The following is an 18,967-nucleotide window of genomic DNA, read 5'->3' as shown; positions in this document are numbered from 1 at the left end:
GGTTTTTATCATTGGTTTTGTTTATGTGATGGATTACATTTATTGATTTGCATATAGGGATGAAGCCAACCTGATCGTAGTGGATAAGCTTTTTAATGTGCTGCTGGATTTGGCTTGCCAGTATTTTATTGAGGATTTTTGCATTGATGTTCATCAGAGATATTGGCCTGAAATTTTCTTTTTTTGTTATGTTTCTGCCAGGTTTTGGTATCAGGATGATGCTGGCCTCATGCAATGAGTTAGGGAAGTTTCCCTCTTTGTCTATTGTTTGGAATAGTTTCAGAAGGAATGGTACCAGCAAAAATATGGAACGCTTCATGAATTAGCATGTCATCCTTGCACAGGGGCCATGCTAATCTTCTATGTATCATTCCAATTTTAGTATATGTGCTGCCGAAATGAGCACACCACCTTTGTCTCTTACTGTTTCTACACACATTACTTAAGCTCAACCCACCTAAAAACATAATTTCTGTTTTATTAATACCCCAGTGTTTTCACTAATGTTCTTGCCTCTACCAAAACTATTCTTAACAACTTTCCCCACTTGTCAAAATTTTTACCCATCTTGGTTAACATTTCCCTATCTGCAATATTATTTCATCTAGAAATAATATCTCCTTCTACTTCCCATTTCTAGATTATTCTGAAGCAAACTCAAGATGTCACATCACTTTACCTTAAATATTTCAGTATCTCTAAAAGATAAAAGTACTATTTAAAAAGAACCACAATACTATTACCAGGCATAAATAATAATTATTTAATATCATCAACTATGTCATTCAAGTTTCCCACAGTCTGGATTTTGCTGATTATATCCCTGTGGTGTCAATGAACATGCTCTTCTATCCCCTGTATTTCCCACAAATTAATGGTTAGAACTAGAGGCTAAATCAAATCCTGGCTTGCTTGTGTCTTGGATAACTACTTCCTAAGTGCTGTTATATACTTTCATTAGAGGGACATAGCTGGTCTATCTCTTTTGAGAATGTTATCAGTCACTGATGTTCATTACTAGGTCCCTTCATGAGGGGTTGAAAAAAAGGTAGTATTGGAATTTTATCATTCTTTCTTCATTTACAAACTATACCACCAACATGTGATGTTACTATAAGACATATAATATTGTGTGTATGTATGTATACTTTTAGAAAGAGAAATTTCCCTTCATCAACAATTTGGTTACTCAGAGATACAGTACATACAGAGAAAGCAGAAGAAATGTTTGGTTCTATTTACCAATTTTCAAAGTAACAAGTTGGTTTGCTGGCATACTGTAAGTTGACCAATAATTTTTATTTTAATATATTATGAACTCATGTATTTAAACATATTTGATGTTTTAAACCATTGCAGTTATTCTCTTTATTGATGCTTAAATTGTATCATCTTTAACAGTGAGAACCAATTGGAGTTGGCTCTTGGATCTTTTTGAGTTGTTTTTCATAGCTGCCTTGTTTTCCAGTATGACAAAATGTTCCACGGTCATATTGTACATTTCCTGCCCCATAGGTGAAATCCCCCATTTCTTCAATGATTTTTAGTTCCTTTTAATAGGAAATGGGAGTGTAGAGATCACATTCTGGGCATTACTGGATAGGTAATTGTTTCTGGGCCTTTTCAGTAAACAAAGCTAGATTTTGTTATTGTTTTGTAGCTTTTTTAAGATAAAGTACTTTATGAGTTCATACAGCTACTTCCAATTCAAGCCCAGAATTTACTTAACTTCACCAATCTTATATGTATACTGCCTTCATGGATTTTTTTCTGATCACCTCAGCCAGAAATGATCACTCTTCCTTTGAACCACATCACCCACTTCAACACTTTTATAGTAATCAACATATTAACCTTTAATTTATTGTCATTTCTATATATGTCTGATTTTCTCTACCAAATGGTAAGGAATTTGAGGATAGAATCCATCCTTTGTTACTCTTTGTTAAATAAAGATAAAATTCCTAAAGTGCTGATATATTTCCTGACACATAAATACCACTTTCTCTTTGTATTCCTTTAAAAATGGAACCGTATTATACGTGTACTAAAAATTATATAAATGAGAGTTAAATGAATAAATACAAATTGGATTTATGTTAAACTTTTCAGATATAGTGTACTAGAAACTCCAATTTTAGTGGCAATTAATTTAAAGATATTAAGGTTGTTGGAAATAATTTTTATTTAACAGATATAAAAACTTCTTAACATTTACAAATTGTACAAAGATTGGTAGCTTAGATATTTTTTTAAAAATGCTATACTAAGAGAAAAAACTAAAGACCACGACAATATTCCACATTATAGGTTGAGAGAATGTGACTATGAAGAAAGTATTCTAATCAACTAAAAAAAAATATTGAAACCACTTTTGATTGAAGTAAAATGAATAATGCTAGATTTAAATACAGTGTGAAGTCACACTTTGGTCTGTAACCATGTTTATTACATAAACTTATTTAAAATGTCATTTAAATGAACCATTCCAAGGTATAATAAAAAAAAGAGGTAGCAAATGAAAATTAAAGCATTTATTTTGGTAGTTCTTCAATAATGATGCGAGAAACTGAATTCCATCCAGTAGAAGCATCTCCTTTTGGGTAATCTGAACAAGTGCCAACCCAGATAGCAACATCTACTAATCCAGCACCAATTCCTTCACAAAGTCCTTCCACTGCAAGACAAAGATGAAAGTTACATCTTTCTTTTGAACAAACAGCAAAATCCTTTAGTTACATTTTATAACTTTAGAAAGCTAGTTTGTAATTCTGTTTAATGTAATGCTACTTAAACATTCTAATACTTGATAAGGTTTTCATAATAAAGTCCTCTTTTTCTAAATTGATACATAAATATTTTTAAAAGATGTATACATATCCATTCTATGATACAAGTTTAACAGTCAGTGTTCTTATAGGTTTCAATCTTAAAACCAGAAATTGCATGGTTACAGAGATAACTTAAAACAGCAATTTATTTGAGTAAACAAAGAAGGGCTATATATACTTTTAAAAGCCAAGACTTTCATTTGATATGCAAGTCTTTTTTAAAAAAGAAAACGCTTTCCAACACTTATCTGCTGATAAGTGATGCTAGACAAGTAGACGAAATAACTTTTTTTTTTTTGAGATGGAGTCTCACTCTGTCGCCCAGGCTGGAGTGCACTGGCGCGATCTCAGCGAACTGCAACCTCTGCCTCCCAGGTTCGAGCAATTCTCCTATCTCGGCCTCCTGAGTAGCTGGGACTACAGGCACGTGCCTCCACACCTGGCTAATTTTTTGTATTTTTAGTAGAGATGAGGTTTCACCGTGTTAGCTAGGATGGTCTTGATCTCCTGATCTCATGATCTGCCCACTTCGGCCTCCCAAAGTGCTGGGATTACAGGCGTGAGCCACTGTGCCCACCAGAAGAAATAACTTTTATAACATTAAAAGAAATTCTACATAATCATTACACCAGTCCTTCAATCTAGGAATCCCATTTTACACAGAATTTCCTCATAGTGAAAAAACATAAACCCAAAAAAAACCCTGCTTTTCCTCTGTGTTTTTATGCATTATAATTATGCACCTTTTCACATGTCCTCTGGACTTTCAACTACTAACAATACAAGTTGCATTCCATCTTACCAAAGTCTTCTCTTAAATTAAAAAAAAAATCCCTCAGGACCATTTTAGCAGGCAAAAAGACATGGTACCTTTGATGTATGTGTAAAGCTGGAGAAGAAACTGTAGGTTGGCAGATTCTTTAAGAAAATGAATCCTGGTTTTCTGTCCTTGTGATAGTTTGCTCACTCGTAGGTGGGAATTGAACAATGAGAACACTTGGACACAGGGCAGGGAACATCACACCCCGGGCCTGTCGTGGGGTTGGGGGCAGGGGGAGGGATAGCATTAGGAGAAATACCTAATGTAAATGATGAGTTAATGGGTGCAGCAAACCAACATGGCACATGTAGACCTATGTAACAAACCTGCATGTTGTGTACATGTACCCTAGAACTTAAAGTATAATAATAATTTTAAAAAAGAAAGAAAATGAATCCTGATATATAAGCACTGTAGTGGATGACTTCATGTGACTGGTTAGGCTTCCTATTTGATTGAGGTTAGTGCATTCCTGCTGAGACCCAGGGATGTAGGTCTGAAGCAATCTACTTACCTAAACTATCACAGGAGTAAATCCAAGGCAAGTCTCTCAGAATCCAGGGACCTGTCTCTGGTTCAGGCCTCTTCCCAAGTTGGGGGAACTAAATAGTAGGCCCACAATCCCATTTAATCTGGTACTCTTAGTACCATGACAAGTGGAAATGCCTAGAAATGCTCATGTTTTCCCAAGGTCTTAACAGCCATGGCCTAGAAACTTGTTCACTTTCCCCTATGGCCTATGGACATCAGACAAGCTTGGGTCTTGCATCAGCCTCGTCTAAGGAGAGTCAAATGGTCACTTCATGGTCTTTAGCAGATGAAATAATGTTGAATGAATATTTTTGCTGTGATAATGTAGTATGATAGCTTGTTAAGTGAAAACGATATGTTGGATTGGGAGTTCTCAACCTGTTTTCCTCTTAGACCCATGTAACAGATGACAACCATTTGTCAAACTCCCATGGGCATATCAAGGCTTTAAGCCATACTCTGATATGCTAACTGTAAGTGCACCCCTTTCCTTTCCCTTAAGAGAGACTATCAGTATGTCAGAGAAAGTGATTCTATTACAGAGATAACTTTTAACCCACAATAATACAAAACTGTTCATAACAAATTACTTGTGACACTCCACCCAACTGATCACACCAAATGAGTTTGCACACAATGGTTGGGAAATGCTATGTTAAATTATTTATAAAGTATATGCATGTATAGGTCACAGTTCCTGGGCCTAAGGGCTTACATTAGCAAAATATTAACACATACCTTAAAGATAACAGAATAGAATGTAAGTTGCTTATATCAACTACTGTCTAAACATATCACTTCCTAATCAAATTTTATTTTTAATATCTAGATTCTTATTTTAAAGACTGTTTCTTAGATGGGAAGCATGTATCTAAGGACTTAGTGAAGAAGGTTTTTAATCTGATTACAAAGAGAACTGGAAGCCAAGAGAACAGGGAGTCAGTTTCTGCTCTCCTGAACACTGATTCTACTTTCCTGTGTAAGATGCTGTATTTCCCTGGGTTTCTCAATATGCAAAGAGAGGGGGTTAAAATCTCTTCTTTATGTTTTAAGGATATTGTGAGGATCTGAGGGAAAATGTGGAGGGCATGCCCTTGATTGCTTAGGAATAAATTGGTTTTGGGGTTCAGTATCTGACTTGGAGCCCCAAATAATGCTGAAATGTTATTTCTGAGGGAAGGGAAGAGTGAGATTATCTCCTCCCTCCCCTCAACCATTTTTAAGTATAAGATTAGTGAAAAATCTCTCCAAGAAATTAAGGGAATGATGCTAACCATATGTACAGTTTCTTATTTTTCTTCTATGAAAAGGCATATGAATATAACAGTAGGTACACTTTCTGATGCTACCAGGCTGTGCCGTCATGGTGTGCCATCCACCACAACTCAAGAAACCAAAATGGCCGACAACCAAATATTGATAGTGGTGTCTCTAGAGGATGAGATTAATAGTTTTTGTTTTGTTTTGTTTTTTGTTTTTTTAACTCTTCTACTTCTGGTATTTTATAAACTTTCTTTAAAGAATCTTAAAATAGAACAAACAGGCTGTGCATGGTGGCTCATGCCTGTAATCACAGCACTTCGGGAAGCTGAGTAGCAGGATCACTTGAGGTCAAGTGTTCAAAGTTGCAGTGAGCTATGATCCTGCCACTGTACTCCAGGCTGAGCAACAGAGTAAGACCCTGTCTCTAAAATAAATAAATAAATAAACAAACAAATACATAAGTACATAAAACAACCCAATGGTATTTTTCTGACAGTTTAAGTGACCACTGAATGTCTTTTTTCTCATACTAGGTGGAAACAGAGAATACAGAAACAGTATAAAAATTTTCTCTTTTACAAATTCAGCAGACAGTATCCACCCTTTTAAAGGATAAGGCAGAAAAATCAGTTAGTCTGAGCCAGTGGTTCTCAATTTTGGCTGAACATTAGAATAACCAGGATTTTTTTTTTTTTTTTTTTTTTTTTGAGACTGGGACTCACTGTCATCACTCAGGATGGAGTGCAGTGGGGCAGCCTCAGCTCACTGCAACCTCCATCTCCTGGGCTGAAGCCATCCTCCCACCCCAGCCTCCCTAGCAGTTGGGACTAATTGTGTTTTTTTTTTTTTTTTTTGTAGAGATGAGGTTTCACTATGTTGCCCAGGTTTGTCTCAAACTGCTAGGCTCAAGTGATTGCCCGCATCAGCCTCTGAAAGTGCTGGGATTACAGGTGTGAGCCACCATGCCCGGCCAACCAAGAAATATTTAGAAAGTCCCATTGCCAAGTCTGCACCCAGACCTATTAAATCTAACTCTCTGGAAGGGTGGGATGGGCATTTCTTTTTAAAGTTTCCACAGTTTCTAAAGTGAGCCCAACATGCAGCCAAAGTTGAAAGATCACTGCTCTATAGCATTACTGGCTATTTTTCCATGTCATTTAACTCATTGATTTTCAAGCCTGGGGCACATCAGAATCACCAGGGGATCTCAAAAGAAAATATTCATACAGCCAACAGACACATGAAAAAATGCTCGTCATCACTGGCCATCAGAGAAACGCAAATCAAAACCACAATGAGATACCATCTCACACCAGTCAGAATGGCAATCATTAAAAAGTCAGGAAACAACAGGTGCTGGAGAGGATGTGGAGAAATAGGAACACTTTTACACTGTTGGTGGGATTGTAAACTAGTTCAGCCATTGTGGAAAACAGTATGGCGATTCCTCAAGGATCTAGAACTAGAAATGCCATATGACCCAGCCATCGCATTACTAGGTATATACCCAAAGGATTATAAATCATGCTGCTATAAAGACACATGCACACGTATGTTTATTGTGGCACTATTCACAATAGCAAAGACTTGGAATCAAGCCAAATGTCCATCAGTGACGGACTGGATTAAGAAAATGTGGCACATATACACCATGGAATACTATGCAGCCATAAAAAGGATGAGTTCGTGTCCTTTGTAGGGACATGGATGCAGCTGGAAACCATCATTCTCAGCAAACTATCGCAAGAACAGAAAACCAAACACCGCATGTTCTCACTTGTAGGTGGGAATTGAACAATGAGATCACTTGGACACAGGAAGGGGAACATCACACACCAGGGCCTATTGTGGGGAGTGGGGAGGGGGAGGGATAACATTAGGAGATACTAATGTAAATGACGAGTTAATGGGTGCAGCACACCAACATGGCACATGTATACATATGTAACAAACCTGCGCATTGTGCACATGTACCCTAGAACTTAAAGTATAATATTAAAAAACAAACAAAACACAGAAGCTATGGTCTTACGGCTAGAGATTCTGAGTCAGTTCATCAGAGATAAGGCCCAGGCATCTATATATTTTTAAAAGATCGAGAGGTAATGCAGAAGTACAACCCAGGGTGAAGAACCATGCATTGAAAACTTGTAGAGGTACCTTTACAGTAGGCTAGTGAACCAACATGATAGTGGGACTCAAAACTAATCTTACTTAGATCTGAGGCACATCTTACAATGTCACAATTTTACATACCAGAAGAAGTGCGATGAATATTAATTGTTGAATTCATTTCAGGGCTTCCTTGGTCCAAATAAATGATAGCTTCAATGGGAAGAGGTCCTGAACATTCAGCTCCATTGAATGTGAAATACCAACGCTGACAGCATGCATTTCTGCATTTTAGCCGAAGTGAGCCACTGAACAAAACTCTTAGAGCACTGTTTGAACGCATCTTTGTAAATGTACACTCCTGTCACAAACATAGAAATACGATTTAATTAACATTTTCTATTCTAATTAAAAAGAGCTTTTGAGATTGGTGAATTTTACTTAACTATCCTTTTCCCCAAAATGTATTTAAAAAGTTTAACTCGGCCGGGCACAGTGGCTCATGCCTGTAAACCCAGCACTTTGGGAGGCCGAGGGGGACAGATTACTTGAGGCCAGGGGTCCGAGACAAGCCTGGCCAACATGGTGAAACCCATCTCTACTAAAAATACAAAAAATTAGCTGGGTGTGGTGCGGTGCATGCCTGTAATCCCAGTTACTCGGGAGGCTGAGATGTGAGAATCACTTGAACCTGGGAAGTGGAGGTTGCAGTAAGTCGAAATTGTGCCACTGCACTTTAGCCTGGGCAAGAGAGTAAGACTGTCTCAAAAAAATTAAAAAAAAAAAAAAAGAAAGCTTAACTTTTATAGAGGGAGAGAGATTTTCTGCAAGCTAGATAAGAGATTTTGATATAGAAACTCTAAGAAAATCAAATTGCAGCTTTCTTAGAACTTTTCACCCCATTGAGGGTATCTTTCAGATTTACCAAAAAAGGCTAGCCTTTAGTACTTTTGATAAACTCAATGTATATATTTCCTCTTTTTTTGCATTCAAAAAATACTTACTGAGCCCCAGCTATGTGCTAGATGGTACAGATAGAGCAGTTAACAAACCAGAATCCCTACCCTCATGGAACTTACATTCTAGACTAGTGCTGTCCATTCGTATTCACTCTTGATCTGTTTCTTTTCGAGCAACAGCAAACAGTATGAGGGAGTAAAGGACAGGCAGAGTTTTTAGTCTTTATCTATATGGCACAATGATAAGGCCCAGGTTTCTTGTTTGCTTATTTTCTCATTGGTCGTTGCAAATTTGACTGTCTATTGGCTCATGGACCTATTATCATTTACTTGTAGAAGGTTCCCATACCCATCCTGACCATTGCTAAAAAGAACTTGAAAATATATTAATAATTCAGAACCCACAAGGATAGCTTTTAGAAAGAACTCGGTAACTTTTGATGAACAACTATAAACAACCAGTCTATCAATGTCAGATGTTTAAATAACTAGGGAATATTTTAACAAAATGCTTTCTAGAAACACACATGAACACAGAAAAGGTCAGAGTCATCATAACTGTGGAAGCTACATAGAAATTCTATCGCAAAACAATTAAATCAAGGCAGTCTCAAACTCTTATGGATAATACAGCAGAAAAAGCTGAGATAAGGAACAGGGATTATACAGAGTGCATCTTAAAATCTTAGAGTTTTATGAAATGAAAATGTCTTGTAATTGCTTGATGGTAGCAGCAAAATCATGAAGTAATATGCTGTGAATATGGAACCATGTACAGAGTTGATCAACAAGAGAAAAGAGGCTTATAAATAGCATCAACTTCTTCAACTCTCTTCCATGCCAGTGGACTTGCCAATTACTTTTGAAGCAAACACTAATCAAAGTGACTGAAACATTAGTCAAAATACATTATCAGACAGGCTATTTTGAGTAATTCCCCACCTCTCAGCCTTAATGTTGCAGAATAACCTAAAATAATCGCTGTAGTACCTCACATCTAACCCATTTCACTTCTCTTAGGCTTAGCAGTTTTAAGCTGGGCATGCTACCTGAATAAAGACAAACACCAATGGACTTCTGCTTCCAGATCAATGTGGTAATTTCTTGGAAATTGTTTCCCACCTTTATGTCTGAAGCCAGGGCAAAATTTCTTAGACTAAATTTAAATTTACTTTAGGATAAGACTGGAAAGTTGCTTACTGTCCAACATAGACACATATGCTCTCTTTTGTTTGCATTTTTAAAAAGTATTTTAGATACTATGGTTAAAATCATATGCATTTGTCTTAGAAATATCTGTATGAAATTAATTCTGAAATGTTATAAAGTTTTTCATTAGTTTTAGATTAAAAGTCACATGCTACATACTTCTCTTCTTTAAGTCTTTTTAGTTAAAAAAAATAAAATAAAATGTCACCTAAAAATTAACACTAAAATATGAAAACCCTTAAATTTTGCTTCAATTTTAAAATAATTCAAACTTTACTTACCGCAATTTTCCCAAGATCTATGCCATAATTCAGTGAACTCCATGAACACTGCTTGTAGTTGGGTGTCCAGGACTCCTCAAAGCTTTCCCTCAGACATTCCCCCTTTTCTCCTTTGAATCCATCCCGACCTGGAATCCCAGGGGTACCCGGAATGCCATTGGCCCCAGGGCTCCCATCTCGACCAGGCACTCCTGCTGGCCCTTGTAAGCACATTCCATTATACTATAATGAGAAAGAAAAGGCAAAGAAAACTCTCACTACTTAAGAGTCAAAGACTCAGTATGATTAGAACTGCATTTATTTTGAGCACTTGGAGTCAAGAATCCCTTCATATCACATGTCCATGTTCTAGATGAGTTATTATAGAGAATTCATTTTCAAATTATTTCTAAAATATTGTGATTTCTTTCATATTTTTTAGTGCACAAACTTTACACACACACAGGTACACACACACACATCAGAGGAGGACAAAATTATTTCATTTACCTGCTCCCTTCTACTGCTTATTATAAGCATATACAATTTTAAATAGCTGTATTCCAAGGTGGAAATAATTTGATATTCTGCTTTTTTCTTCTAACTCTTTATCTTGCAAAGAGACCTGGACTTTTACAGTTTTATGCAAACATTGCACTATTTTTGGATACATAGTTTATTTCTCCTTTTTTCTTATGAATATTATTTTTATCCATATAGCCTTTTTCTTCTTTTGAATTATTTCCCTAAGATAAATTCCTAGGGAACATAATTATAAAATAAAATTTTAAGAGTCAATAATTATCTTGTACTGGCAGTATCTCCAACTTGGATATGGAAATCCCTGCTTCTCCCTGGTTTTTTTTTTTTTTTTTTTTTGAGACGGAGTCTCGCTCTGTCACCCAGGCTGGAGTGCAGTGGTGCGATCTCGGCTCACTGCAAGCTCCGCCTCCTGGGTTCACGCCATTCTCCTGCCTCAGCCTTCCCAGTAGCTGGGACTGCAGGCGGCCGCCACCACGCCTGGCTAATTCTTTTTTGTTTTTTGTTTTTTTTTTTAGTAGAGACGGGGTTTCACCGTGTTAGCCAGGATGGTCTCACTCTCCTGACCTCGTGATCCGCCCGCCTCGGCCTCCCGAAGTGCTGGGATTACAGGGGTGAGCCACCGCTCCCGGCCGCTTCTCCCTGTTTTTAAGTGGGGGAAGCAGTGCTTAACATTTCTGGCCTCTCATCCCACCCCTCCTCCCCAAGGAGAAGCAGTAAGTGCCCTAGTTTCAGGTGACCATTAGTTCCCAACAGGGGACTATTCACAATCTGTCAGTCTGTCTGTAAGGACTAGGATTCTGTATGTTAGTTTTGGGGAAGGATATCTTGTAGCATCTAATGCATGAATTCTAGAGCCAGTTTCTTTGGATTTTATCCCGGCGCCACCTTACATTAGCTCTGTGAGACAGGGCAAGTTACTCAACATTTTGGTGCCTGTTTCCTTATCTGTAAAATGTGGATGATAATAAAGAGTCTTACTTTATAGGGTTTGTATGAGATTTAAGTGAATAATATATAAAATGTGCTTAGAACAATGCCTGGAACACAGTAAACACTGCGTGTGTCAGCCATTATTATTTCTATGATTCCCCCAAGACCAGTGCAAGGCAGCGACTCTGGGTAAGTGTGTCCACTGCCCTGGGTGGACCTTTCAGGGTCTAGACCTGGGGAAGAGAGCATTAGCAAACCCACCAGCCTAGCACACATAAGCCATACATGCCAATGCTGTATGATCAGTGGTAAAGGTGATATCTTGTGCTCCACCTGTCTAATTCCTGTGTCTACACCTGAATTGGTTCAGCTAGGAACAAAGGTGCCATTATTAGACACTCCAAAACCCAAGGCAATCCATTTAAATTTTTACTCTAACATTTCCTCTAATTGTGTAAGTTGCCTAGTATTATCATTCGGTATAACTATACTTTCCAATGAAAACAAAAACCAAAGTTTCTTAGATATTAAAGTAACTTCAAAGCTTATCTTTTGACAACAGTATCTGGGATTGGATGATAAAATCCAATAGTTATCTGGGAAAAATCCGATATAATTAGACTGATGTTTGCTAATCAATTTGCTTCTCCATCGCCAGTTTGAGTTTTGGTTTGATAAATGATTTTTTTAGTCTTTGACATTGCCATTTTCCTGACTGTAAGAAGAAAAAGACACTACTACTCATTCTACTCATTTACTGTCAGAGAAATAGTAAAAAAAAAAAAAAAAGAAAGAAAAAAGAAAAAGCATTTAACAATTACAAAAGTATTCAAAGACACACAAAATAAAGTATTTTAAAAGTGCAAAATATTTCAAAAGTTTGGTGTGTTTTAGATTTTATTTTTATTTTAGTAATTTAATTCACTTTCACAAGCAGATATATACAATGTTTAGACATACATTTCAAATGGGAATAAGACTGCTTCTGATATTCTTTGATTTTTTTCACCATTATTCCCCTCAGGGCAAGATGCTACACGACTAAATTTTATTTTCTTATATATCAGTGGATCTCAACTGGCGACAATTTTGTCCTCCAGGGGTCACTTGGCTATGTCTAGAGACATTTTTGGTTGTCACAACTTGGCAGGGGGGATTGCTACTGGCATCTAGTTTGTACAAACGAGGGATGCTGCCAAATATGCTACAATGCACAGGACACTCCCCACAAGAATTATCTGGCCCAACATGTCCATCGTGCCATATTGAGAATTTTTATTCACCTTTTCATCTAAAAGATACATTTCAGAGACTATATAACTTTACTTGACTCGATTCCACAGGTGTTACATCAGTCTTCTACTTTAAAATGCTAACCCAACACATGCTCAGTACTCTCAGTAAATGTCTGGAATGAAAAAAAAAACGTTGAAGGGAAGCGCACTTATATACGCCCCTGTTTCTTTCGTTGGCCACCAGGGGGCAGACCTTGGTGGAAGCTTGAAAGGAAAGCTTTGAAAGATCCTATACAAAGAAGTTGCTTTATAGAATCTGTTGAAACCTTAATGACTGTGGACTTTTTCTGTCAGCAAAACCAAATTCAACCTACAGGATGCACCTGAGCCTGACTGCAAAATGTTTTCCAAGTCTGGCTAGAGTTGTGGGAAACCACAGGTACTGTAAATCCTTGAAGGGGGAAAAATAGCAAGCTTCACAGGAAAAATGGGCATTTTGTGTATCATAACTATAAATTCATAAAATGCAAACTACACATGAACCACACTCATTTGGTACAGTTTTAATAATTTGGACACTTAAAATAGAACTGTTGCCTGAACACATAGTTCCCTTTTGTGGAGCAAAATTACACAGCCTGTCACCAAAAAGTGCTGTAGTGAAATGGGGGGAATTTTTTTTTCCAGCACTTTTGAATCCAATATAGAACTAGCTGCCAGGGAACTTGGTATATTAGCTCAGTTTAAAATGGCAGCTTAACAAATTCAAAACTTTCTTTTAATTAAAAAAAAAAAATGCTCCAACTTACGTCTTGCAATGCCTGTAAGTCATGTTTGTCTTTAAGTGAGACTGAAGTTTATGATATGCCAAGGACTATGGTAGCTGTGAAAGGCTCCCTCAAATCACAGGGCAGAGAACCTCTCCGCCCTCCACTGGGTTTGTTGATTTTCAGAGGGAAGGATTTTAAGCAAACATACCTTCCCACAGATGAGCCCCTGGAAAGCACCACGGCCGTTCATTTCCAGTTTCCTGGAAACTGTTTTCTCCCCTAGCTTGACTGTGATGCTCCTACTGGGCGGCCACATCCGAAGACCCAGGGTGTGTGTAAGGACTGACTGCCCATTTGGTTTAAACAGAAGACGCAAAACAGGTCCTTAGGGGGTTAGCGCCGGGCCCCTTCATTTCCCCTTCCGGCCTTAAACCCTCTGAACCATTCCTAGTCCCAGCTGTGGTTGTCCAACAAAGTAAATTGCAGCCCATACTCCCTAGGAAGATGACCCAACGTGACTCATAGTCTTCAAGTTACAAAGAGTTGGACGGATGCTTTGTGGGGGTTGTTATTCTCTCTCGCAGGCAGACGTGGCCACCAGCCCCAACAAAGGACACGTTGCACCGCCCTGGCCCAGGTCCAAGTCCATGGGATCAGCGAGGCCAGGGTTTTTCCCAGGTCCACTTCGGACCTACCCAAGCTCCTCATCCTACTCTCACTGCCGCCCTATCCCTCCCACCCTTCCCAAGGGGTCCCCCTGGGGCCAGAAATTATTGGGAGACTCCCTGTACTTCAGGGAGTCCCACTGGGCCCATATCGCATGCCCGCTCCACGATGGCCTCCCATTTTGGTCTCGCCTCTGAGTTCCAAGACTCACTGCACGCATAACCAAGGTCCTGCTTTACCTGTAAATAAAAAGCAGGACACCCAGGCGCAGCAAGACACACGACACACAGCTGTACAGACAGACACCCCCAACACCCGGACTGACGCCCTGCCCGTGTGGCACGCGGCCAGGTCCCCTCCACCAGAGCGGCGGTCCGGCTCGGCTCCCCCGGACTCACCAGGTCCACCACCTCCCTCTGCCGGAGCTGCGCCTTTTGCTTCCCCTTGGGGATCTCAGAGGCGCTCGACGGCGCGGGCAGCTGCAGCAGCAGGAGCAGCAGGAGGCCTCGGAGCCGCTGCGGGGAGGCGGCGGGGCCCTGGGGTCGCATGGCTCCCGGCTGCCCGGCTGCCCGGCAGCGCGGAGCTGGAGGCGGAGGAGGAGACCGAGGAGCTGAACGTGGTCAGTTTCTGGCCCCGCCGCGCTCGGAGGCCGCCGCAGGCTGCATCAATGCGCCTTTCACCCGCGCGCCTCTCTCCCTCCCTCAATACCTCCCGCCCCCGCGACACCCGGAGCTTCCATCCCGTAATAGGCCCCGAGCCCCCACCCCGAGCCGGACGTGGGGCGGACCAAGAGCCGGGCCCGCCCCCTCCCACTGCAGTCTCACTGCCTGCCAGGACCCCCGCGGGGCTGCGCAGACCCCAGAGGAGAGCCCGCCTGCAGGGTCGGGGCGGGATGGACGTGGTCAGGAGCCGCAGGTCGGGGATTCCAGCAGGGAAGACAGCGCCGCCTAAATGAACATTGTAGAGACACGTGGTTTAACCTGGGTCCAGGAGCCACCTTCAAGGGTCGTCAATCTATGGCATGGGTCGGCAAGCCTTTTTTTTTTTTTTTTTTGAGACGGAGTCTCGCTCTGTCGTCGGGGCTGGAGCGCAGTGGCCGGATCTCAGCTCACTGCCCGGATCTCAGCTCACTGCAAGCTCCGCCTCCCGGGTTTACGCCATTCTCCTGCCTCAGCCTCCTGTGTAGCTGGGACTACAGGCGCCCGCCACCTCACCCGGCTAGTTTTTTGTATTTTTTTAGTAGAGACGGGGTTTCACCGTGTTCGCCAGGATGGTCTCGATCTCCTGACCTCGTGATCCGCCCGTCTCGGCCTCCCAAAGTGCTGGGATTACAGGCTTGAGCCACCGCGCCCGGCCTGGCAAGCCTTTTTATTTGTTTTTTGGCGATGACATTTTTGGAGGCTGGAAGGTGGAGGCGGGGCGGGGGCTGGAAGGAACCATAGGTTTCATCAGGTTTTCCAAGAGTCCCACGATCCAAATGATGTGTAAACGCTGTTTTCAAAAGTGCTAACACACTAAGCTCTTGGCACAGTGCAAAACCTTGCACGCGTACTCTGTCCTCTCAGCAATCCTAGCGGGTTGGGAGGGTTAATGCCTCCTGGGCTACTCTCATAAACGAATGAGGAAACTGAGGCTCGGGGAAGTTAATCAACATCCAGTGGAAATGGTAGAAGTTCACTTTTGAGTACTCTTTGCCTCTGATGGATATTATCTTTTTGTAACCCCCCCCCCGTCCTCCTTTGGTCTGTCCATTCTAGAAGAAAGCATTCTCAGGGCCCAGGCTACCCACCTGGTAGGGCCCGGTTGGAGCAGGAGATCCTTTATATATAACTGGCTGGAATCAGGCATAACAGAAGTCTTGCCACACCCGTAATGACACAAGGCTGTGACGGATGGCAATACTGTGAAGTCAAATTCAGCTCAGCAGGGGTCTCCTTATAGACCGGTAAAGGTTTTCAGGCGTTGGGGAGTCCAGCTGATGGATATTAAAGAGAGGAGGCAGTCTAGCAGGGAAGCAGGTCAGGGCAGTTCTGAGAATGCCCACTCCTGGGTTGGTAGCTAATTATAGGTAAATCTCACTTGTTCTTCTAGAAGCAGCAAAAATCCAAATGAACTGTAAAGCCAGGGCTGGTTATATAATTTGCCCCGCCCAGTGCAAAATGAAAATGCAGGGGCTTTTGTTAAAAAATTATTCAGAATTGCAAAATGGTGTCAACAGAGCAATAAATCGTGTGTGGAGTCCTTCTAAGTGCCTGGCCCTGTGTGACAGCACAGGTCAAATGCCCATGAAACTGGCCCTGTATGGGGTTGCAATCATAGTCTCTGATAAAACAGACTTTAAACCAACAAAGATCAAAAAAGACAAAGAAGGACGTTATATAATAGTAAAGGGATCAATGCAACAAGAAGAGCTAACTATGCTAAATATATACGCACCCAATACAGGAGCACCCAGGTTCATAAAGCAAGTTCTCAGAGACCTATGAAGAGACTTAGACTCCCACACAATAATATTGGGAGACGTTAACACCGCACTGTCAATATTAGACAGATCAACAAGATAGAAAGTTAACAAGGATATTCGGACTTGAACTCAGCTCTGGACTAAGCAGACCTAACAGACGTTGACAGAACTCTCCACCCCAAATCAACAGAATATACATTCTTCTCAGCACCACATCGCACTTATTCTAAAATTGACCACATAATTGGAAGTAAAACACTCCTCAGCAAATGCAAAAGAATGAAAATCATAACAAACAGTCTCTCAGACTACAGTGCAATCAAATTAGAACTCAGGATTAAGAAGCTCACTCAAAACCACACAACTACATGGAAACTGAACAACCTGCTCCTGAATGACTACTGGGTAAATAACGAAATTAAGGCAGAAATAAATAAATTCTTTGAAACCAACGAGAACAAATACGCAACATACCAGAATCTCTGGGACACAGCTAAAGCAGTGTTTAGAGGGAAATTTATAGCCCACAGGAGAAAGTGGGAAAGATCTAAAATTGACACCCTAACATCACAATTAAAAGAACTAGAGAAGCAAGAGCAAACACATTCAAAAGCTAGCAGAAGACAAGATATAACTAAGATTAGAGCAGAACTGAAGGAGATAGAGACATGAAAAACCCTTCAAAAAATCAATGAACCCAGGAGCTGGTTTTTTGAAAAGATTAATAAAAAGACCACTAGTCAGACTAATAAAGTAGAAAAAAGAAAAGAATCAAATACATACAATAAAAAAATGATAAAGGGGATATCACCGCTGATCCCACAGAAATATAAACTACCATCAGAGAATACTATAAACACCTCTACACAAATAAACTAGAAAATCTAGAAAAATAGATAAATTCTTGGACACATACACACTCCCAAGACTAAACTAGGAAGAAGTCGAATCCCTGACTAGACCAATAAAAAGTTCTGAAATTGAAGCAGTAATTAATAACCTATCAACCAAAAAAAGCCCAGGACCAGAGGGATTCACATCCAAATTCTACCAGAAGTACAAAGAGGAGCTGCTACCATTCCTTCTGAAACTATTCCAAACAATAGAAAAAGAGGGATTCCTCCCCAACTCATTTTATGAGGCCAGCATCATCCTGATACCAAAACCAAAACAAAAAAACGAAAAAGAAAATTTCAAGCCGATATCCCTAATGAACACCAGTGAGAAAATCCTCAATAAAATACTGGCAAACTGAATCCAGCAGCACATCAAAAAACTTATTCACCACGATCAAGTCGGCTTCATCCCTATGATGTAAGGCTGGTTCAACATATGCAAATCAATCAATGTAATCCATCACATAAACAGAACCAAAAACAAAAACCACATGATTATCTCAATAGATGCAGAAAAGGCCTTTGACAAAATTCAACAGCCCTTCATGCTAAAAAAATCTCAATAAACTAGGTATTGATGGAACTTATCTCAAAATAATAAGAGCTATTTATGACAAACCCATAGCCAATATCATATTGAATGGTCAAAAACAGGAAACATTCCCTTTGACAACCTGCACAAGACAAGGATGCCCCCTCTCACCACTCCTATTCAACATAGTATTGGAAGTTCTGGCCAGGGCAATCAGACAAGAGAAAGAAATAAGGGTATTCATATAGGAAGAGAGGAAGTCAAATTGTCTCTGTTTGCACATGACATGATTGTATATTTAGAAAACCCCATCTTCTCAGCCTAAAATCTCCTTAAGCTGATAAGCAATTTTAGCAAGTCTCAGGAAACAAAATCAATGTGCAAAAATCACAAGCATTCCTATACACCAAAAACAGACCAACAGAGAGCCAAATCATGAGTCAACTCCCATCCACAATTGCTACAAAGAGAATAAAATACCTAGGAATCCAACTTACACGGGATATGAAGGACCTTTTCAGGGAGAACTACAAACCACTGCTCAAGGAAATAAGAGAGGACACAAACAAATGGAAAAACATTCCATGCTTATGGATAGGAATAATCAATATTGTGAAAATGGCCATACTGCTCAAACTAATTTATAGATTCAATGCTATTCCCATCAAGCTACCATTGACTTTCTTCACAGAATTAGAAAAAAACTACTTTAAACTTCATATGGAACAAAAAAGAAGCCCGTATATAGCCAAGACAATCCTGGGCAAAAAGAACAAAGCTGGAGGCATCACACTACCTGACTTCAAACTATGCTACAAGGCTACAGTAACCAAAACAGCATGGTACTGGTACCAAAACAGAGATATAGACCAATGGAACAGAACAGAGGCCTCAGAAGTAATACCACACATCTCCAACCATCTTATCTTTGACAAACCTGACACAA

The 18,967-nt window shown here is 40.0% G+C and overlaps 1 protein-coding gene and 1 non-coding gene across 3 annotated transcripts in view; both read right to left on the bottom strand.

Annotated features, from left to right (window-relative positions):
• Positions 1 to 299: 299 nt before the first annotated feature.
• On the bottom strand, positions 300 to 406 carry LOC114680559 (U6 spliceosomal RNA). The gene has a single exon (XR_003732759.1). It is a non-coding gene; the product is annotated as a U6 spliceosomal RNA (small nuclear RNA).
• A 1,760-nt stretch (positions 407 to 2,166) lies between these two features.
• CTHRC1 (collagen triple helix repeat containing 1) overlaps positions 2,167 to 18,967 on the bottom strand; it is a 403,638-nt gene continuing 386,837 nt past the window's right edge. Inside the window, exons 2-5 of one of the 2 annotated variants that reach the window (XM_001085750.5) lie at positions 14,528 to 14,795; positions 10,007 to 10,228; positions 7,702 to 7,918; positions 2,167 to 2,677 (exon numbers count right to left, since the gene is read on the bottom strand). In XM_001085750.5, the coding sequence (XP_001085750.2) occupies positions 2,535 to 2,677; positions 7,702 to 7,918; positions 10,007 to 10,228; positions 14,528 to 14,677 (732 nt within the window). In that variant the 5' untranslated portion in view covers positions 14,678 to 14,795 and the 3' untranslated portion in view covers positions 2,167 to 2,534. Of the gene's footprint in view, positions 2,678 to 7,701; positions 7,919 to 10,006; positions 10,229 to 13,671; positions 14,192 to 14,527; positions 14,796 to 18,967 lie in introns of those variants that run through there. The other variant, XM_015145808.3, reaches the window with a different exon arrangement.

This window comes from Macaca mulatta, chromosome 8, assembly GCF_049350105.2.
Source record: "Macaca mulatta isolate MMU2019108-1 chromosome 8, T2T-MMU8v2.0, whole genome shotgun sequence".
In the NCBI taxonomy this organism is placed as follows: Eukaryota; Metazoa; Chordata; class Mammalia; order Primates; family Cercopithecidae; genus Macaca; species Macaca mulatta.
This window is presented reverse-complemented; position numbering and strand designations above follow the sequence as displayed.